Below are 20,756 nucleotides of genomic sequence, written 5' to 3'. Positions count from 1 at the left end.
AGACGCTGGGGGCCCCCGACCTCCGTCTCAAAACAAGCCCAGCTCAGATTTAAACCGTCTTTATTTCTACAGCAACATCTGAAAATAGAGAGCAACCGCCTCACCCGCAACAGGGGGAGCCCCTCCTGCCACCAGGGGACCGTCGCCGCCCCTCGCGAGAAGCTGCAGGCGTGGGGGTAGGCGTGGCAGGATGGCTCGGTGGGCGGTGCCAGGGGCGGGGTCGGGTCGTGCCTGGGCGGGGCCGGGTGGGAGGGGCAGTGCATAAGGCCGGGATGCGGGGCAGGGCCCGGCGGTGGGAGGACGGACTAAGGGGAGGTCCCCGTCCTGGGGGACGGGGCGATGGCGCGGGTAGGACGCATCCCTCAGAGGCCAGGAGGAGCGCGAGAAGGTCCCAGGACCCCCTTGGGAGGCGCCGCTCCCGAGAATGTAGAGCCTGGGAGATACCACCGCACGGAATGGGGGTGATTAAGGCCTGGGCGGTACCACTAGAAGAGGGACGAGGGGAGGCCCGGGTATACCGTGGACTGAAGGGAGGGGCGCGGCCAATAACTTATTTCTCTATATACAGAAGCAACGGCCGGGTTGAGTCGGGAGGGAGGGCGAGGGTGCCGAAGGGCCGGCGAGTGCTTAGTGTTCTTGGCTCTGGGGTCTGGGGAGGCCAGGCCACTGAGTCTATGGTGGAGACTCCAGCCGGCACCTCCTGCTGGCCCGAACCTAGGGAAGAGGGCCCTGCTGGAAGGAATAAATAAGGGATGGAGCTGGAGTGGGCAGGCCCAGCCTCCAGGGCTCAGGCTGAGATGACAAGGGAGAAGGTTACCCTGAGATTGAACAGAAAAGACAGGGGCTGTGGGAGAGACAGGCGGGACAAGCAGCAGGCCCATGCGCAGGGCTGGGGTGAGGGGGGTGTGCCAGGTGGGCGCTCTGGTGACTGGCTGCCCCTTCAGCATTAGCCCACCAGGGAGCTTCGTCGGGAGAGGTCCATGGAGCTGGAGCTGAGAGTGCGGCTGTCAGAGAGACCTGTGCCTCCAGGCTGTGGGCAGAGGGGGCAGGTGGCTCAGCCCTGTGCTGCTGCCAGTCTGTGCCTCCCTGGCCTGAAGGGGTCTGACCTGGCAGAGGCAGCCGGAATCCCTGAGCTGGGCAGAGGCAATGGCAGTTCTGACCCAAGGCCACACCCTGGTGCCCTGACACTCCCGTCCATCTCCACAGTGACTGTGTTAGCACTGGCCGTTTACACGTCCACCCCCAGGAGAGGCTGGGTTCCCCTCGTGTCTCCCCATTGTCCAGCCCAAAGTAGGCCTGAGACAGAGCCAGGAACTGTTGCTGGATGAAGAGGCATGCTGGAGGGAAGCTTGGCAGCGCGCATGCAGCCCCGGCCGCAGCTGCCCAGTGCCCAGACACCCGCCTGCCCCTACCTGGGTCGGCTCTTCCATGCTCTTGTTGAGGAAGTTGAGGGAACTGGCCCGCTTCATCCTGAGGGAAAAGGACAGCCTGGGATTTGCCCAAGGAGGAACTCACGGGAGATGGGGGCAGGGAGAAGAGTGGGGCTGGGGAGGGAGCAGACTGGTGGGTGGTAGAGCCTGAGAGGGATGGGGAGGTTGCCTGGGGTCAGTGGGGCACACTCTGGGTCAGGAGCTCATCTGGGGTTGCTGGGGTGGTTCTTGAGGCTCACCTTGGTGGGGGGCTCACCTGGGGTTAGGGGGCTCCTGGGGGGTGCCCCCCTGCAGCTTCTTTACCAGCATCTCACTGCTGCGCCTCAGGGCATCCCGGAGTTTCCCAAAGGAACCGCTGCGCCTCAAGGAGCCACTGCCATCCTGCAGGTGGACAGGCTCGCCTCTAGGCCCCGCTGGCCACCTAGGCTCCCAGCCCGACCCGGCCCAGGCCCCGGACTCACCCCATTCCACTCAGCTGTAGGTCCCACATCCTCGAGGTCAGACTCAGACCGAGGCCCGGCACCCCCAGCCATGTCTCGGTTGCTGCGGCGGTCTCCCCGCCTGCCACTGCCATCTTTCAGCAGTTCTACCACCTTGGTCTGGCTTGCGGGGTCCAAACCCTGAGGGAGGGGCAGGGGCATCAGGCAGTGAATGGACCACACCCAGGGCCACACAGGTGTCTGCCCACCCCCTCCTGCATGGAGCCCCACCTGCTTGCGGTTACGGCTGGCACAGTCCTCTAGCGTGTGCGCGGCTTCCAGCTTGCCCTGGCGCCGGTATAGGGCCCCCAAGCTGCGCAGGGTGGTGTTGACTGTGGGGCTGTGGATGGGACAGTCTCAAACTCCATGTTCCCCCAGACCCAGGGCCCATCCTGGCACCCAGCCCACAGGGGGCCCTGAGGAAGCATGGACCTCCGGGGTAGCCAGAATCCATTCCTTCCCATGTCAAGCCTTGTGCTGGGCCCACCCAGCCTCTTCTGTCCTGGGGAAATCACCCCAGGGCTGGGGACCTGGCCCCAGGGCCCTCATGGGATGTTGTCACCAGGACCAAAAGCTGGGAGACCCAGAGCCAGAGAATTAGGCTGAGAATTAGAAGACAGAGCCTTCTTGGGACAGGTGACCTGTGAGTTGGGCCTTGCCAGATGAGCAGCAGAGGAGGGGTGTGTTGGGGGTGAGAGTATGGAATGTGGAGCCCGCCCTGCCGTGCCCTGCTCCCCAGCCCAGCCCCGCCCCACTCACCTGTCTACTTTACAGGCCTTGTACCAGCTGCCATATTCCCCATAGGGGGCGCTGTCCCGGCGCTTATCCTGGAGGAAAGAATGGTCACAAGAAGTGAGAGCAGGCCCCCCTCTGCACATCCCAGCCTCCCCTGACAGCCGCCCAGCCTGCCCCACAGAGCTACCTTGCTTTCCTCCCGCTCCTCTGCGTGCATCCAGATGGGCTTGTTGTCCCCTGGGGAGAGAAAGGGGACTGTCACCAGCCTACCATATAGGTCTCACCTGGTTGGGCTGGACACAGGACTGGGGTCAGGGGAGGGGAGACCACGGTTGGGCTTCGTTGAATGCATGAACAAGAGTAAGACCCAAAACACTACTGACCCTCTTCTGGACAGAGATGAGCAGAACAGACCCTTGCACCTCAGGCCACAGCCCAAGACATGTGCTAGGCCTGAATGATGGGCCAGGCTCCGAGGGACTCAGGAGCAGATGACTGACCATCCGGGGCCAGAGGTGGTTTCCCAGAGTGGGAGACACTGGGGCAGGCCCTCAAGGTGAGCAAGAATCGCCAGTGGAGAAGGGGGATGCAAAGGCGTATGAGGCACTAGCAGGCCAAGGGGGCTACGTGAGTTGGGTGTGTGCTCATGTGTGCAAATGTGAGCACAGGTGGCTGGGCACCATCTGAGGGTGAGGCTGGTGACCAGCCAGGCCAAAGCCTGAGGGCCTGCTCTGCTGAGGGATTTGTCCTGGGTGCTGATGGCAGAGCGGGCCTGGGATGGATGGGCTAGAGGCACCTGGTGACCACGCACTCACCATTGACAGAGCCAAACTCTTTCTCATGAGCGCGGGTGAGGATCTCCTTGTACAAGGTCTCCGCATCCTGGTACTTGCCCTGCTTCAGGTAGCAGGAAGCCTGGAAGCGGGAGACCCAGAGAGTGAGCGGGATGCATGCAGCCAAGCCTTTTTCTCTCCTTCTTCCCCAACCTCATCCCTGCCTCCCTCCTTCCCATCCTCCAGCTCCTCCCAGCCCCAAGGTACCAGGTTGTTCTTGGTCTTGGCCACATTGGGGTCATCGGGCCCGAGGCGTGTAGCATAGATCTCCAGTGCCCGCCGATAGTAATATTCCACCTCCTCAGCTTTGCCCTGGTTCTGGCACAGCAGGGCCAGGTTGCTGAGCTGCTTGGCCACATCTGGGTGAAACTTGCCCAGGACCTGGGATGGGAGAGGGAGCCAGGGGTTGGGCTCAGGGCTGCCCGGGCCCCTGCCTCCCAGACCCCCGGCCTGCCCAGCCCTGCCTGTTCCCACCTTCTCCCGGATCTCCAGTGCCCGCTTGCACAATGGCTCAGCCTCCTTGTACTTGCCCCTCTTGCCATACAGGACTGCCAGGTTGTTTAGTGTCGCAGCCACCTGGAGGTGGGAGAACGGAAGCTTCTTGACCCAGGCCCTGCAGGACTCTGGGACCTGCAGGGGATGGGGCACAGCCCCCACCTCCCACCCAACCCTCACTCACAGCTGGGTGGTCCTTGCCCAGTGTTTTCTCCCGGATGGCCAGAGCATCATTGAGCAGGTGGGCAGCCTCCTTGTACTTGTTCTGATCCCTGGGAGCAGGTAGGAGCATGGTCAGGGCTGTCCTCCAGCTCAAGGCCCTCCCCAGTGGTCTGCAATCCCTGTGGTCACTCCTGTACTCACTGAGTGTGTATGACAGAGTGAGACCCAGAGTGTGGGGAGACCTGCTCAGCTCCTGCTCTCCGAGCTCCAGGGGCTGTAGGCAGTTTTCTCACAATTGGCTGGGGTGCGCAGTGCTGGGGTCCCACCGACTGCCTGGTGCCTAGCATTCCTGGGCGCCACATGGCTCTCCTGCTGCCCCTTTAGCGTGTCCTGCTCTCCAGGTCCCAGTGCCTTTGCTCATGCTGGCTTTTTGCCATGGGAACCTTTTCTAGCCCTCTTGTGTTTGGGCAAACTCACTTTCTGGCAAAGCCCCTCCTCCAGCCTTGGTGCCTGGAGAAGCTGTGTGGACTCCCCAGGACCCCTGGAGTCCTCATGTGCAGTCCCTCCCCAGTTCTGGCCAAGCCTCTCTCTTACACTAGACAGTTTTACTTGCATCTGTAGCCCAGCTCCACGCAGGTGGGCCACGAGTCCTGGCCCACAGCAGGCACCAAGGGTTAGTGATCCAGGGCTGGAGCCTTCCAGAAGAATTTGGGCACCCCCAGAGAGTCCTCACCGATAGACCAGTGCCAGGATGTTCAGCATGGTGGCAACGTCAGGGTGGTCGTGGCCTGACGTCTTCTCCAGGTCTTCGAGTGCCTGCTTGCAGAGTGGCACAGCTACCTCGTAGCGGCCCTGTGAGGCGTATTGGATCACCAGGTTGTGCAGGGTGCGGAGCCGGGCCGGGATCTCGTAGCCCCCATGCTGACCAGACACATCCCCTCCTCCTGGGCTAGGGGCTGCAGGGCCAAGGGCAGGAGGTCAGATGTACCATCTGCCCACTGGACTGGGATGGCACATGCCAGCTGTGCCTTTGAGCCACTTGACACATGGCCCTGGGCAAGTCACTAACCACTCTTTCTCAGTTTCCCCATTTATAGAGTGGGTCTAGTTACCCCATAGAAAGAGGGGGTAGAGGCCCAGCTCCAGTACTTCAGGCTCTGTGTCCTGGGGCAAGCTGCCTAACCTCTGAGCCTGTGTCCCTGTGTACAGAGTGGAGGCCCCGATGCATAACCAGTACCATCAGCAAAGCAGGCACTGGCCCCATTGTGGCTGTCTGCATGTGCCTCCTTCAGAGGTGACTCGGAGAGGAAGAGAACTCTCCCAAGGGTCAGGGAAGCTAGTGGCAGAGCAGCACTGGAAGCCAGGCTGGTGACTCCACAGCTCTTAATTGTGATGTCTGCTCACCACAGAGCTGGGGGGATGTGAGAAGCAGCAGCACGTACAACTGTTCTTGAAGCTCTAACACACTAGGGTGTCATGATCAGAAGTGAGGCAGGAAGGAACATGGCAGCCACTCGGTCCCAAGGACCAAGAGTTCACACAACCTTTCCTTCCCCCACTCCAGAACTGCCCATCCGCACCTGGGCTCTGCTCATCCTCATTGGGGAACAGGTCATCCAGTGTGTCTTTGGGGACATCCCCCTTCTCCTCCTGGGAAGGAAGACAGGATGAGCATCAGGGAAGGAGGCACAGGGCAGCCGGGGTGTCCATGGGCTGGGGTGGAGCCGAATCTGCTCCATGCTGCCCCTCCCTGCTCCCAGGCCCCCTTGCTGGGCAACAGTGACCATGGTAGGAGCTCACGTTAGGGGAGGCGTCTTCATCCAACTTGCGGATCTGGCTCATGAACAGCAGGTGCTGCTTCTCCTCCTCGAGCTGGGCCACGGCCTGCTCACTGCGCTGCAGCTTCTGCTGTGTCCCCGCCAGCTCCTCACGCAGCCACTGGTTCTCCTGCACCAGGCGCCGCACCTGCGCCCGCAGCTTCTGCTTCTCTGATTCTACAGCCCCCAGGTGGCTCGACAATGCCAAGATCACCTGTGCAACCAGCCCAGGTAAGGGTCGGAGCCCTGTCGACCCCCTCGCCTATGACTGTAGCCTGGGCCTAGTTGGGCTCTGGGACCCAGTGAAGGGCCAGGCCTGGCCCTACAGTGAGGAGCTGCAGGTCTTTTCTCTGCTTGTCAAGGGAGAATCTCCTCAAGGCCCCCGACACACCATAATGCAAAGCCCAAACCCAGGAGGCTTGGGAGTCCCCAGTTCCTTCCTTCTAGGATCAGGAGAACCCCAAAAGGGCTAGTTGGGGTGCTGTGCTTTCCCTGAGCTACTAGCCCCTTCCTTCGTCTCTCCCTGGGTTGTACTCAAGCCCCTGCTGCCACAGCCAGTAGGTTACTGCTCCCTGCCTCAGGGCTAGCGCTTGCCCACAGAACTCTGCTAGATGGCTGAAGGACCACCCAAAGACTCCATCCCCACTTCTGCTGAGGGGCCACAGCATCCCCTGCCTTTCTGCAGCTCCCAGGTAGGGAAGGGGCATGTGTCCCAAATGCTCAGTTGGCATGAGGAGCCACAGGGGCAGGAAAAGTATCCAAAGGCCTTGGCCTCAACCCCCACCCCTCTCCCCAGCCTCTGCAACTCCTTTCCTTAGTTTCCAGTCTCTTCCTGCCTTCCTGCCTAGGGTCCAACCTCCCTTCTTGCTCTCTCTTTTTTTTTTTTTTTTTTTAAATTTAAGACAACGTCTCACTCTGTCACCTGGGCCGAAGGGCTATGGCACCGTCACAGCTCACTGCAGCCTCTACCTTCCAGGCTCAAGTGGTCCTTCCACCTCAGCCTCCTGAGTAACTGGGACTACGGGTGCACACCACCACAGCTGGCTAATTTAAAAAATTTTTTGGCCAGGCACGGTGGCTCACGCCTGTAATCCTAGCACTTCAGGAGGCTAAGGCGGACAGATCACGAGGTCAGGATTTCAAGACCATCCTGGCCAACATGGTGAAACCCCATCTCTACCAAAAATACAAAAATTAGCTGGGTGTGGTGGCGCGTGCCTGTAGTCCCAGCTACTCAGGAGGCTGAGGCAGGAGAATCACTTGAACCTGAGAGGCAGAGGCTGCAGTGAGCTGAGATCGTGCCACTATACTCCAGCCTGGGCAACAGAGCGAGACTGTCTCAAAAAAAAAAGAAAAATTATTTTTTGTAGATACGGGGTCTCATGAAGTCCTGGATTTAAGCAGTCTTCCCACCTGGGCCTCCCAAAGTGCTGGAATTACAGGCGTGAGCCACCACACCCGGCCTCCACCCTTTCCCAGTCCTTCCCGGTTCAGGATCATTTCTGCAGTTGTGTCTCCAGCTAGTCACACCTCCCACTTTGCTCCAGCTTCACACATGGCCTTGATGCCCATGCCCTCCGTGCAGATTGTTCCCCCTCTGTGAGAGTGCACGTGCTCCACCAGGTGTGGGGCCCCTGAGTGGTCCTCTCTACCTCTGACGGCCAACTGGCAGGGAGTGAATGTCCTTGCAGAGGGCCAGGCTGTCTGAGACCCTGTACTTTGTAGTTGGTTAGCAAATGCCTAAGTGACAGGTGTTTCCATAACCACTAGCTTTAAAAAAAAAAAAAAAAAAATTCCCCCAACAGCCTGGAAGTGTACACAGCAGATGGCATAATCCCTATTTTAAAGACAAGGAAACCAAAATGATACAACTTCCCCAGGGTTCACGTGCCAGGCAGGGGCTCAGCCAAGCTCTGAGGGGAATAAAACAAGTCTAACTCCTTGTACATCCCAATGGCTCCTGGACATCTCCAACTGCATATCATCCTGGCAGCCTCAATTAAAGGAGGCCAAAACAGAGTTCTGATCCACCAAGGCCCTCTCCTCCCTTAATTTGCTTAAATCACAAACTTGGGAGTGATGCTGCCTTCCTCTCTCTCTCCCTTATTCCACCCCCAGGTCTTGCTGGACCTACCTCCAGAACATCCAGAACTGGTCCCTTTTCTCCACCGTCATAGCCACCTCTTAATTCCAAGCACCAGCTCTCATTTGAATTCCAGCAGTGGCTTCCTAACCACTCATTGGAGAGTGATTCCATCCTCGACCCACTGAGGTTTATTCTCCACATCTCAGCCAGAGAGAGTTTTTAGAAACTCAAGTCAGACTGTGTTGCCTGCCTGCTTAAAGCCCTCCAGAGGCTTTCTGATTTCCTGAGAATAAAACCTAAACCAACCAGGCCATGATCTGGCTCTTGGCTTCTCCCCAGGCCTCTTCTGTCCCTCTCTCCCTTCCATGAAGCTCCAGTCACACAGTTCTTCCCCGAGTTCCTCCACCACAAGCTCTTTCCTACCCCAGGACCTTTGCACATGCAACTTCTCCCCTGCCTCCCTTTCCTGGAGGCTGGTTCATTTCTTCCCTCAGGTTTCAGTTTGTCATTTCCTCACAGAAGTCCTGCATGACCAGTAGACAAGACTCGCTGCTGCGAGCTATCATGAAATCTTGTTCTTTTCTTTGCAGAACTCGTCACAATTTGTAACAACCAATTATTTCTGTATGTGTGTTTTTGTCTCTAATAGGGCAGGAATCTTGTCTATTTTGTTGGGCCCTGTATCCACCTAACACCCTGGCTGGCCCTCAATAACTCATCTGTTAACGAGTGAATAGAAGAATTAATTGGTGGGAGGCTGTGTTTCCTTAAGGATTTTCTTTCTGTTCTCATATGCCATCCAGTCTCCCTTAGGTAGAGGGGAGCCGGAAATGGGGCTCTGCGTGGGGGCAAGGGTGATCATGGTCTCTTAGGGCAGGGCTGGGGTCGCCAAAGTGCATTTATTTCTTCAAAAGGTATTTACTGGGGTCCTAACATGGGGCTCCAGGAAACAGACGGTTCCCTGCTCAGATTCTTCTCCTACATTACCGGTTTCCTCTTGAAGGCTCGATCCCTCCAGTGACCTCCCACCTCAATGCCCCAGACTGACCTACCTGGGCCTCCCCCAGCCCAAGCTCAATGGCTTCCAGGGAGCGACGCAGGAGGATGCAACGCTCCTGCGAGCCAGGCTCGGCTTCGCCGGCCTCAGGCGCAACCAGAGGAGCCAGCAGGGCACGATGCTCCCCACGCAGAGTCTCCAGTCCCTGGATGACAGCCTTGGTGCCCAGCACGATCTCATCCTGGCTCAGCTTCTCCTCCCGCGGAAGCACCATCATGGCCATGGCTGTGGCGTCTGTGAGGACGAGGGTGCGGGCAGGCGGGCGCCGGGCCTGGGGCCACACCGCCGTCCGCCCCGGATTAGGTAAACAGGCGGTCCCCGGACGCCTGAGTCTCCCGTGTGCCCAGGTCCCCCAGCCGGCAGCCCGCACCGTGCCCGCGCTTGGCCTACAGAGGGCGCGCCTAGCTTGTCTAGGCCTGGGAGACGCAATGCGGTGCAGCCGGATCCTGCTTCGGCCCCAGACCACCGGCTCAGGCCGACTTAGGCGGCTCAGTGTCCGGGTTTCCCCGGGGACCCCCTAACCAGGACAGGTATGGGGAACGTGGGGGCTCACTCCTGTGCAGGAGACCCTGGCCCCTCCGGCGATCCGGGCCCAGCCCCTCGGACAGCCCCATCCCCAAAAGGCAGGCCAAGCCGCGGAGCCCATCCTCCCGACGAGCCGACCCTGCGGAGGCCCTCCAACTAGAGGGGCTGAGTACGCGGCCCCCAGTCCTTCCAGGCCACGCCCACGACGACCCCTCCCCTAGGCCAGCGCAACGCCCTGAGGCCTTCCCTGAAAAGGCCGCGCCCCCGCCCAGGGCCACCCGGGACCGCGCCCCCTACCAGGGCTGGCCCGATCCTCCCACAGGCCGCGCCCATGACGACCCCCTCCCCTAGGCCGACCCGGAGTCTCCTCCCCCGCTTTAGGGCCTGACCCCGTCTCCCGGCCCAATCGGCCGGCGCCGACCTGCGCCTGGTGCTCGGGCCCGGCTCCAACTCTGGCTGCCTCCGGCTTCACCCGGACCCGCAGCCGCGAGCCGGTCCCGCCGCCTCCATCCCGCCGGCCTTCCCAGCAGCCCCCGCGCCGCCTTAAAGGTGAAGCCGCTACCTCGGTGGCGTCGGAGGGGGCGAAACACGCTTCTCTTGGCCCGTTCGCTGCCTTAAAGGAGCGCGGGCCGGGCCGGCTCCTGCGGGAGGGGGACGGGGCGGGGCCATCGAGGCGGGGGCGGGGCGAGGACCCGCCCGGGGCGCAGTTCCCAGGGCCCGTCGGCCCCGAGGGGTGCCCTCGGCCGCAAAATGCCACGGGGCCTCAGCGTGTGGAGCTGCTCGGGAGGTCGAACCCGAAGGTACCTAGTGTGGCGCCATGGCGCCATCGAGGACGTCGGGAGAAACTGAGGCGCAGGGAGAAGGTTGGGCTTCCTGGAGTACAGAGCGAGGCGCCACTAACTGAGCGCCTACTGCGTGTTGCGCGCTTTGGTGCCCTGGGTTCATTGACTTAATGCTCACGAAGACGCGAGAAGTGAGTGCCGCTGTTATCTGGCTCGCAGATCTGACCCCAGGCTCCGCATCCCGGGGTCCCATCCGGTGGGGGATGCACCGTCTCTGACAGAGGTGGTTCAGCGCCCTTAGCTCAAGCACATCCGGTGACAGGTAGCTTACTACGTTTGGCTCTGAGACAACTCGGAAGGCTAGCAGAAATTTCCTCTGATAGACCCCGAAGTGCCTTCCTGCAGTGCTCATCCACAGCCCTAGCTCTGTCTTCAGAAAGAAGGCTGCTCCCTTGTGTCAGTTAAGGTATTTGGAGACAGCGATGGTGCCCCGCGTGGTCTCATCTCTCTTCCCTGGGCTGCCCCTGGTCCCTTCACTCAGTCCTACCGCAGTTTCCTGACCCTTCCCCATCCCAATTTCTCCTTTCTGGGTGTAGTCTAGCTTGTCCGTCTGGGTCCTGCTCAGAAGGTGGTGATCAGCCCAGGGCCCAGTGACCAGAGACAAGGAATGAACTGCAAAGATCAGAGGGACGTCCCCCCATAATAAGGATGCCACCTGTCCACAAAAAAAAGCTGTAAATCAGGCTGCCTTTGACACAAGTGAAGACCCTCTATTTTACACATCTCAGTTACATCCAACCAGGTTCTTCTCAAACCTGTGCTCTGCCAATGTTTTTTTTTAAGTGACAGGTTCTTACTTTATCATCCAAGCTGGTGTGCACTGGTGTGATCATAGCTCACTGTAACCTTAAACTCCTTTTTTTCTTTTTGAGATGGAGTCTGTCTCCCAGGCTGGAGTGCAGTGGCACGATCTTGGCTCACTGCAACCTCTGCCTCCAGGGTTCAAGCAATTCTCCTGCCTCAACCTCTCCAGTAGCTGAGATTATAGCACCCACCACCACACCTAGCTAATTTTTTGTATTTTTAGTAGATACGGGTTTCACCATGTTGGCCAGGATGGTCTCAAATTCTTGACCTCAGGTGATCCACTCACCTTGGCCTCGGCCCAGCCTGTAACCTCAAACTCTTGGGCTCACAAAATCTTCCCATCATAGCCTCCCAAGAAGCTAGGACTACAAGTGCATGCCACTACACCTGGCTTTTTTTTTTTTTTCCAATTTATTTTCTTAGAGACAGGGTCTCGGGTCTCGATGTGTTGCCCAGGCTGGTCTCAAGTAGTCCTCCATCTCGGCCTCCCAAAGTGCTGGGATTACAGGCATGAGACACCGTGACTGGAATGATTTTTTTCCGGATAGCAGATACTTTCATTTGTGCAACATTCAAAAGACATACAAAGACTGGGCTCAGTGGCTCACACATGTAATCCCAACACTTTGGGAGGCTGAGGCAGGTGGATCATCTGAGGTCAGGAGTTTGAGACCAGCTTGACCAATATAGTGAAACCCTGTCTCTACTAAAAATACAAAAATTAGCTGTGCGTGGTGGCGCACGCCTGTAGTCCCAGCTACTGGAGAGGCTGAGGCAAGAGAATTGCTTGAACCCGGGAGGCGGAGGTTGCAGTGAGCTGAGATGGCACCACTGCACTCCAGCCTGGGTGACAGAGACAGACTCTGTCTCAAAAAAAAAAAAAAAAAAAAAAAAAAAACTAAAAAAAAAAAAAGGCAAACAAGCAAGTTACAATGAAATGTAGTTATCTCTGTGACTGCTGTCCTCAGCCATCCAGCCCCGCTCTCCGGAAGCAACTTCTGTTGTTTCTTATGTCCATTGATTATGTTATTTGCATCAGTGCTGAGCTTGTGTTTATCCTTGTCCATTTCAGCTGGTCAGTTTTCCTCCAGGGCCCCTGAGGTTGGGGTCTGTTGCGTTTGGGATCTGCGATCCTTCAGCCCTCACATTGGCCTTATTTTCCAGATATATTGCCACTGGTTGGGCTGGGCTCAGTGGCTCACACCTGTAATCCCAGCACTTTGTCAGGCCGAGGCGGGCAGATTGCTTGAGCTCAGAAGTTCAAGACTAGCCTGGGCAACATTGGTGAAACCCCATCTCTACAAAAATACAAAAACTAGCTAGGCATGGTGGTGTGTACCTGTAGTCCTAGCAACTCAGGAGGCTGAGGTGGGAGGATGGCTCAAGCCAGGAGGTGGAGGTTGCAGTGAGCAGAAATAACATCATGCCACTGAACTCCAGCCTGGGCGGCAAAGCCAGACCCTGTCTCAAAATATATACCTACATATATGTTGCACTGATTGCATTTTGGTAAGTCTGCCTCTGTGCATAGAGACTACATCCGACCATGACTGGACTCCCACCTGCCCAGCATGTTCTGTTCACAGGGAGGAAACAGAATATGGAGCACAAGGCACTTTTGTTCTTCATGACACTGGGTTTCAAAATCTTTTGAGAAATAACTTTCTTAGAAGGCTTTCCCTCTAGAGATTGAGATTTGGTGGTGCCAGGGTGAATCCTGGGCACCTCTTGGGGCTTTTTTTTTTTGAGATGGAGTCATGCTCTGTCGCCCAGGCTGGAGTGCAGTGGTGCAATCTTGGCTCACTGCAACCTCTGCCTCCTGGGTTCAAGCAATTCTTCTGCCTCAGCCTCCCAAGTAGCTGGGACTACAGGCGCATGCCACCACACCTGGCTAATTTTTGTGTTTTTAGTAGACATAGGGTTTTACCATTATTTTTACCATTTACCATTTACCATGATCCGCCCACCTCGGCCTCCCAAAGTGGACTTTTTTTTTTTTTTTTTTTAAGAGCCGAGGCCCCACTGTCACCCAGGGTGCAGTGCAGTGCCACAATCATAGTTCACTGCAGCCTTGAACTCCTGGGCTCAAGTGATCCTCCCGCCTCAGCCTCTTGAGTAGCTGGGACTACAGGCAGGTGCTCACCATGCCCCGCTAATTTTTATTTTTTGTAGAGATGGGCTGTCCATATGTTGCCCAGGCTGTTCTTGAACTACTGGGATCAAGCGATCGTCCCACCTCGGCCTCCCAAAGTGCTGGGATTACAGGTGTGAGCCACGGAGCCCGGCCGCCTCTTGTGGCTTTAAAGCTTAAGTGGTGCCTGTGCTGTGTGCCCTGGATTGAAAGTGCTGTTTCAGTGTCTCTGTTTTGCAGGTGAAGAAACTGAGGCTCAGAGAAGTGAAAGGCGGCTGCACCGGGCTTAATAGGCTTTTTTGTTTGTTTGTTTGTTTTGAGACAGAACCTTGCTGTGTTCCCCAGGCAGGAGCGCAGTGGCGCAATTTCAGCTCACTGCAACCTCTGCCTCCCAGGTTCACGCCATTCTCCTGCCTCAGCCTCCCGAGTAGCTGGGATTACAGGCGCCTGCCACCACACCTGGCTAATTTTTTGTTGGCCAGGCTGGTCTCAAACTCCTGACCTCAGGTGATCCGCTCGCCTCAGCCTCCCAAAGTGTTGGGATTACAGGCGTGAGCCACTGCGCCTGGCCAGGGAGCACATTTATTTTATCACCTTTTTCCCGGTAAATGGAGAGAACACTTCTCAATCTCCCTTTGTGACTTGTGCAGGTTCCTGGCTCCAATTGTTCTGCTCACCATCTGTGGGCTTCAGTGGTTCCTTTGGGATTCTCCTTAGGCGCTGGCTGCTCCGCCCGGTGTGCTGGTGGGGGAAGGCTGGGCCTTCCCTGCTGGTTCTCATGCTCTTGTCGCTTAGCCTCGCATGTGTTCGGCCCTTTCAGCCACTTGGCTTTTTATCTTGTCTCTGAGGATTGCACTGTGTGTCTCCCAAAGGAAGAGACTGTTACTTCATCCTGCACTGTCCTGTGCTCCCCCAGCAGCTGCTGATCTCATGCCAGGCTGCTGATGGGCACTCAGTAAATGGAGAATAAAGGAAGAAATCCATGCCCAGTGGTGATTCAGCTCCTTATGCTCTTTCCACAGTGCTCAGCAGCCCCCTGCCATCCCATGCCTGGGAAGTTGTTCTTGCTACTTTTAATATTACTGTTTCCTCCCTGAAAATCACTCCCACTTCTCCTACTGCATCCCTTTAGATCCTCAGAAGCCCTCGTCCCACTGAAATCTGCTTTCTTAAATTATTCTTTTTCTTTTGGCTAGATTCCCTCCCTTTCTCTGAAGTGGCTGGGGCACTTTTGCCAAGGCTGTCATCCCACTTGAAATGTCAGCAGATAAGGCCGGGCACAGTGGCCCACGTCTGTAATCCCAGCACTTTGGGAGGCCGAGATGGGCGGATCACTTGAGGTCAGGAGTTTGAGACTAGCCTGGCCAACATGGTGAAACCCTGTCTCTACTAAAAATACAACAAATTAGCCAGGTGTGGTAGCTCTTGCCTGTAGTCCCAGCTACTTGGGAGGCTGAGGCAGGAGAATTGCTTGAACCTGAGAGGCCTGGGCGACAGAGTGAGACTCTGTCTCAAAAAAAAAAAAAAAAGTCAGCACATTCACCCGTAAGTGCTCAAGATGGGAGGCTCCTTAAAGACCATGTCTCCCCAGCTTCCTGAGCTTCCTGAGGGGCCCTTGTCTACCTTGGACACCACTAGTTGTTGGTTCTTTCTGCCACTGAGCCAAGAATCAGTCTACTCAAAGCTGTCCCCAGAGGCTCCTGGTTCCTGTCCTGTGGCCTTATGGCAAATCTGCACCCTCTCTTCCTTGTGACCTCCCAGCCAGGGTAGACCGGTCCTGCCCTGCTCAGTGGAGGGACCGCAGGCCTTGGGGTCAGACTCAGCTAAGTTCAAAGCCGCGTTTCTCCATTTGCTAGTGGTGTCGCTTTTTAGGCATGGTCTGTTATTTTACCTGCTTCCTCATCTGTAAAGCAGGGTTCCTATTACCTACTTTGTTGGGACATCCAGAGAATGCAATAAAATGGCATAAAGGGGCTGGGCACGGTGGCTCACGCCTGTAATCCCAGCACTTTGGGAGGCCGAGGCGGGGGGATCACGAGGTCAGGAAATCGAGACCATCCTTGCTAACACAGTGAAACCCCGTCTCTACTAAAAATACAAAAAATTAGCCGGGCGTGGTGGCTCGGGAGGCCGAGGCAGGAGAATGGCACGAACCCGGGAGGCGGAGCTTGCAGTGAGCCGAGATCGCGCCACTGCACTCCAGCCTGGGGGACAGAGCGAGACTCTGTCTCAAAAAACAAAAACAAACAAACAAAAAAGGCATAAAGGTTTAACATTAGGCCTTGTACATAACAGACACTATTCCTAGTGGTTGTTTATTCTCATCACCATCAAGCTTAGTAGTCAACAGACCCTGAGCGCAAGGTGTGGAAAAAGAATGAGAAATACGGGGCAGCTTCTGCCTGCAGTGTTGTTGGACAGAGATGCACTCAGAATGAAGGTGAGCCACAAATGAGGCGGCAGAGACTGAATAGAAGCAAGCGTGAGCTGTGTAGTGTGGACAGTAGGTGCCCATGTGATCAGGAAGGAGATGAGCCCAGCGAGGGATGAGCTCACCTCTCCCCAACGTCAGCTCTCCCACACGGTGGGGAGGCCCACATCTCCATCTCTGGCCCAGATCAGTCCCCTGAGCTCTACCCAGACCCATATATTCCACTTCCAGTTGGAATAGCACTAAGTCCTGTCCAAATCTCCTGCAGGGATGTTCACACAGGACAGTCAGTCTGTCCTGGACTCTCTTTCAACTCTGTTTTCTTTTTTTTGAGATGGAGTTTCACTCTTGTTGCCCAGGCTGGAGTGCAATGGCATTGTCTCGGCTCACTGTAACCTCTGCTACCAGGGTTCAAGTGATTTTCCTGCTTCAGCCTCCTGAGTAGCTGGGATTACAGGCATGCGCCACCATGCCCGGCTAATTTTGTATTTTTAGTAGAGACGGGGTTTCACCATGTTGGTCAGGCTGGTTTCGAACTCCTGACCTCAGGTGATCTGCCCGCCTCGGCCTCCCAAGGTGCTGAGCCACCATGCCAGGCCTCTTTTTTTGAGACGGAGTCTCACTCTGTCGCCTGCCCAGGCTGGAGTGCAGTGGCGCGATCTTGGCACACCACAACCTCTGCCTCTCAGGTTCAAGCGATTCTTGTGGCTCAGCTTCCCAAGTAGCTGGGATTACAGGTGCCCGCCACTATGCCCGGTTAATTTTTGTATTTTTAGTAGAGACAGGGTTTCACCATGTTGGCCAGACTGGTCTCAAACTCCTGACCTCAAGTGATCTGTCTGCCTTGGGCTCCCAGAGTGCTGGGATTACAGGCGTGAGCCGCCATGCCCGGCCTCAACTCTCGTTTTCTAACCAGCTACCAAAACCTATTAATTCAACCTCTTAAGTCGCTCTCAGATTTATCTATTTCCTTCTAACCCTTCCACCTTTACAATGTCCTCATCACATCTTTTCTAAATGGCTGCTGCAGCCTTCAAGCTCATCTGCTGGTCTGCAGAGCAGGTCTTGTTTCTCCCGGTGTGTTGTATTAAGGAGATCTTTCTGAAATATGTCGTCTCACTTCTCTGCCTAGGTCCCTTTGCCAGCTCCCCTGTCTCTCAGGACAGTGTGTGCAGTCCTTGCTCTGGCTCACAGTAGTAACAGTAACAGCTACGAGGCTCCTCAGGGCCTAGACTCTTCCTCCGCTCCCACTGGCACTCACCATCCCCATGGTCTCCAGCTGCACTGAGCCCTGTGTGGTTCTTGGCATCAGCCACATTCTCCCTTATCTCTCTTATCTCCCTTATCTCATGCTACTTCCTACGCCCAGAACATCCATCCTTGTCAGATGTCTTCAGTATGCCACTCAGGTGTCATTCCCTTTGGGACATCTTCTTGGACACCTCTTCCTGCAGGGTGGACATCCCTCCTGTGTGCACCAGTGCAACCTGTCATGCTGTGTGTCGATGGTCTGCTTGTCTCCCCTACTGGCCTTAGAGTTCCTGTATAGGTTGGGACCCAACCTAGGTTCATGCTGTACCTAGGACACGAACTAGTAGGAAGTTAATAAAAGCCAGATGTATGGATGGTTGGGAAGATGGGATCTGAGTAGGGATATGGCCTGAGTCAGATGATGGGGTTTAGAAACCTGACCTCTTCTCAGCCGATATGTGTGCATTGGACGAGTGACTTAACCCTCACTCACGCATTGAACCAACCTTTATCGAGGGTCCGCCGCATGCCAGGGTGCTGGATACTGCAACAATGAGTCCGGCGGCTCGGGTCTTTGTCCTCCTGGAGCTCTCATTCGAATGTGGTACAGAGACATTTGCTGCAGGTAATAGTGAACTCTATGACTGAAGAGACAGAGGCTAACAACCAGGCTTTGGGTGGGGTGGTTGGGGAAGGCTCTTGGAGGAGGTGATACAAAGGCCACATCTTAAAGGAAAAGGAGCTTACTCTGGGGTTGGAAGAGGGATGTGAGCACTGAAAGGTCAGGTGTGGCTCGAGGGTGGTGAGCATGGCAGGGGGAAAGCAACTAGAAGTGAAGGTAGTGAGCCAGACCACGGGCCTGGTGGACGGTGGTTGGTCTCTATTCAGAGGGCACTGGGAGGACAGGACGACAAAGGACTCTATGCGAGGAAGGTACCCTGGCTTATAGTTGGAAACAGCGTTTGGGAGGCAGCATGGACAAGAGTTGCTGATGGATTGGGAGGGGCGGCGCAGGATGAGTCCGGGTTTCTGGCTGGAGTAACAGGATGGAGGCTGGTGCCATTGCCGACTGGGGAAGATCAAGGGAAATCAGGAGTCTTGCTTTGGCCATGTGAAGTCTGGGATGACTGTGAGTGTTCAGGTCGCAACATAAGTGGTTAGGTTAAATGGGAGGCTCTAGAGTTGGGAGGGGAGGCTCTGACCTTTGGTTTCCTCCTTTGCAAAAGGAAGCATCAGCAGAATTGATTTCACAGGGAGGGCTGCTTTAAGGACTCGATGAAATAAACCATATAAGGCACTCAGCAGCAGCCTGGCTCAAAGGCAATGCCCTGTAGGTGACGGTGACAGCTATTAATGCTGTCAGTCCTTGGACACGGCAGGTGAAAGGGGTGGCGAAAGAAGCAGTTTAAAGATTAGTCTGAAACCTCCTGTACAGCAGAATCCCAGATGATGCATGTAGGGATAATCAACACCTCACCCGAGTGTGGGCTGCACCAGCGACTTCCTTCCAAAGAGAACAGCATGGGAGCAGGTGTGTGGGACTTTACAGTGAGGAGCCCAGGTCAACCTCATCCATGATGTCATGTTGACGGCATGTGCCCTTCACAGGCTGCGCTGAGAAGGGCATTCACCTTTGAGGTCTTCCTCCCCACAACCTATAACCTCCATCCAGCCACGAGAAGAACATCAGACAATCCCCAACTGAGGGACATTCTACAAAATGCCTGACCAATACTCCTCAAAACTGTCAAGGTCATCAAAAATAGAGATCAAAAAGTCTAAGAAAATGTCACAGCCCAAAGGATCCTAAGAAGGCAGAATGGGCTGGATGTGTTGGTTCACGCCTGTAATCCTAGCACTTTGGGAGGCCAAGGTAGGAGGATCGATAACTGAGGTCAGTTCAAGACCCTATCTCTACCAAAAAAACCGAAACAAAACAAAACAAAACAAAGAGCCAGGTGTAATGACACATGCCTGTAGTCCCAGATACCCAGAAGGCTGAGGTGGGAGAATGGCTTCAGCCCAGGAGTTCCAGGCTGCAGTGAACTAGGATGGCACCACTGCACTCCAGCCTGGGCAACAGAGCAAGACCTGGTCTCTAAAATCAACAACAAAAAAGAAGACAGAATGACCAAGCGTAGTGTGGCATTCTGGGTGGGAGTCTGAAATGGAGAAAGGACATTAGGGAAAAACTAAGGACATGCATAAAATAGGGACATTTATTTATTTATTTGAGAAAGAGTCTCACTCTGTCACCCAGGTTGGAGTGCAGTGGTGCAATCTTGGCTCACTGCAACCTCCGCCTCCCGGGTTCAAGCGATTTTCTTGCCTCAGCCTCCCGAGTAGCTGCGATTACAGGTGCCCACCACCATGCCTGGCTAATTTTTGTATTTTTAGTAGAGATGGGGTTTCACCACATTGGCTAGGCTGGTCTTGAACTCCTGACCTCAGATGATCCACCTGCCTCAGCCTCCCCAAGTGCTGTGATTATGGGAGTGAACCACCGCGCCCGGCCAAAATAGGGACTTTAGTTAATAATCGTGCATCACAATTGACTCACTAGTTATGACAAATGCACATGAATGTAACATGTTAACAGTAAGGGAAACTGGCAGGGCGGTATATAGCCACTCTTTCTACTATTTTTGCAACTTTTCCATAAATCTAAAGGTATTCTAAAATAAAATAGTTTACTTAAAAATAAAACCAGTCTGGAGTTGGCGTGCAGGTTAGATAGAGGCTCTTCCACTTTCTGCATCAAAAGGCCATCCCTTTGCCTTTAGTCTCTGGCGGACCTTGGGCAGCTCTGCTCTGGTCCAGCCTTAACTCCTGGTGACTGGGCACAGCTGCTTCAGGGTCTGAGTCAGCACCTTCCACCTGAGTTGCCTTGTGCTCCAAACTGTCCCTACACAGCTGATTTCCTCTTCTTTGCTCGGGGTAGGAGTCTATCTTCTTACTTCTGAGCCTATGAGAAAACCCAGGTGTCTTTTGGGCTAAGGCATCAGTTAAAATGTCTTGAGTAGCACATCTGGATTTGGGACCCAATTCCAGCAGCAAGAGGGAACTTCATTCTGCAAACGAATATTTATTGTGCACCTGTGATGGGCCAAGCAGTATTTTGGGTGCCAAGGATACAACAGGGAAAAACATTTCCTCTTTTCTTGGAGCTTGCATTCTTGTGGGAGAGACAAATGAATAATTAATGCCAAGGAGTGGGAAATATGAGTAAGAAAAAAAAAAAAGAGGGGTTGGAGAAGGGAAGACCTCCTGAGGTGACATTTCAGCCAAGACCTGAATGAGGGAGCAAGCCACACGGGCCTGAGGGCAGCAGCAGGATGGACAGGACCAAAGGTCCGTGCAAAGGCCCTGAGGCTGAGTGGTGTTTGAGGAATGTTGAGAGGCCAGTGAGGAGGGGAAGCATAAGAGGAATTAAGATCCAGCAGCTCCTGGGAGATCAGACCATGTGGGCCCCTCACAGGTAAGGCTTCAGCTTACACACCTAGGTAGGTGGGACACTCTGCACAATTTGGATCAGCAATCCAACACGATCTGCTCAGCTCTGAAAAATCTCTGGCTATTGAGTGGAGAACAGGCTACAGGGAGAAGAGGGTGGGAGCAGGGATAATAAGGAGCCTATTGCAATATCCAGACAAGAGATAATCGCAGTAGAGGAAG

General features: G+C 55.5%; 1 protein-coding gene across 11 annotated transcripts; it reads right to left on the bottom strand.

The window, feature by feature from the left end:
- Window positions 1-43: 43 nt before the first annotated feature.
- KLC2 (kinesin light chain 2) lies at window positions 44-10,510 on the bottom strand. Of its 11 annotated transcripts, none has more exons than XM_063783111.1 (16): window positions 10,424-10,510; window positions 9,090-9,365; window positions 5,935-6,165; window positions 5,715-5,784; window positions 4,868-5,090; window positions 4,157-4,244; window positions 3,952-4,053; window positions 3,685-3,858; window positions 3,460-3,559; window positions 2,832-2,881; window positions 2,669-2,736; window positions 2,141-2,249; window positions 1,892-2,050; window positions 1,687-1,811; window positions 1,413-1,470; window positions 44-1,030 (listed from the first exon to the last, which is right to left on the bottom strand). In XM_063783111.1, exons 2-16 carry the CDS (start codon window positions 9,315-9,317, stop codon window positions 947-949), a joined length of 1,869 nt encoding a protein of 622 aa, XP_063639181.1. In that variant the 5' UTR covers window positions 9,318-9,365; window positions 10,424-10,510; the 3' UTR covers window positions 44-946. The 11 variants fall into 11 exon arrangements, with proteins under 11 accessions (XP_063639181.1, XP_522069.3, XP_063639182.1 ...); XM_522069.8 differs by lacking the exon at window positions 10,424-10,510 and adding an exon at window positions 10,041-10,271 and having other exon boundaries at window positions 9,090-9,328; XM_063783112.1 differs by lacking the exon at window positions 10,424-10,510 and adding an exon at window positions 10,009-10,268 and having other exon boundaries at window positions 9,090-9,328.
- Window positions 10,511-20,756: the final 10,246 nt, after the last annotated feature.

The sequence above is a fragment of the Pan troglodytes genome, chromosome 9 (genome assembly GCF_028858775.2).
Source record: "Pan troglodytes isolate AG18354 chromosome 9, NHGRI_mPanTro3-v2.0_pri, whole genome shotgun sequence".
NCBI classification, from domain to species: Eukaryota; Metazoa; Chordata; class Mammalia; order Primates; family Hominidae; genus Pan; species Pan troglodytes.
Note: the sequence above shows the minus strand (reverse complement) of the source record. Positions and strands in the feature narration are given on the sequence as shown.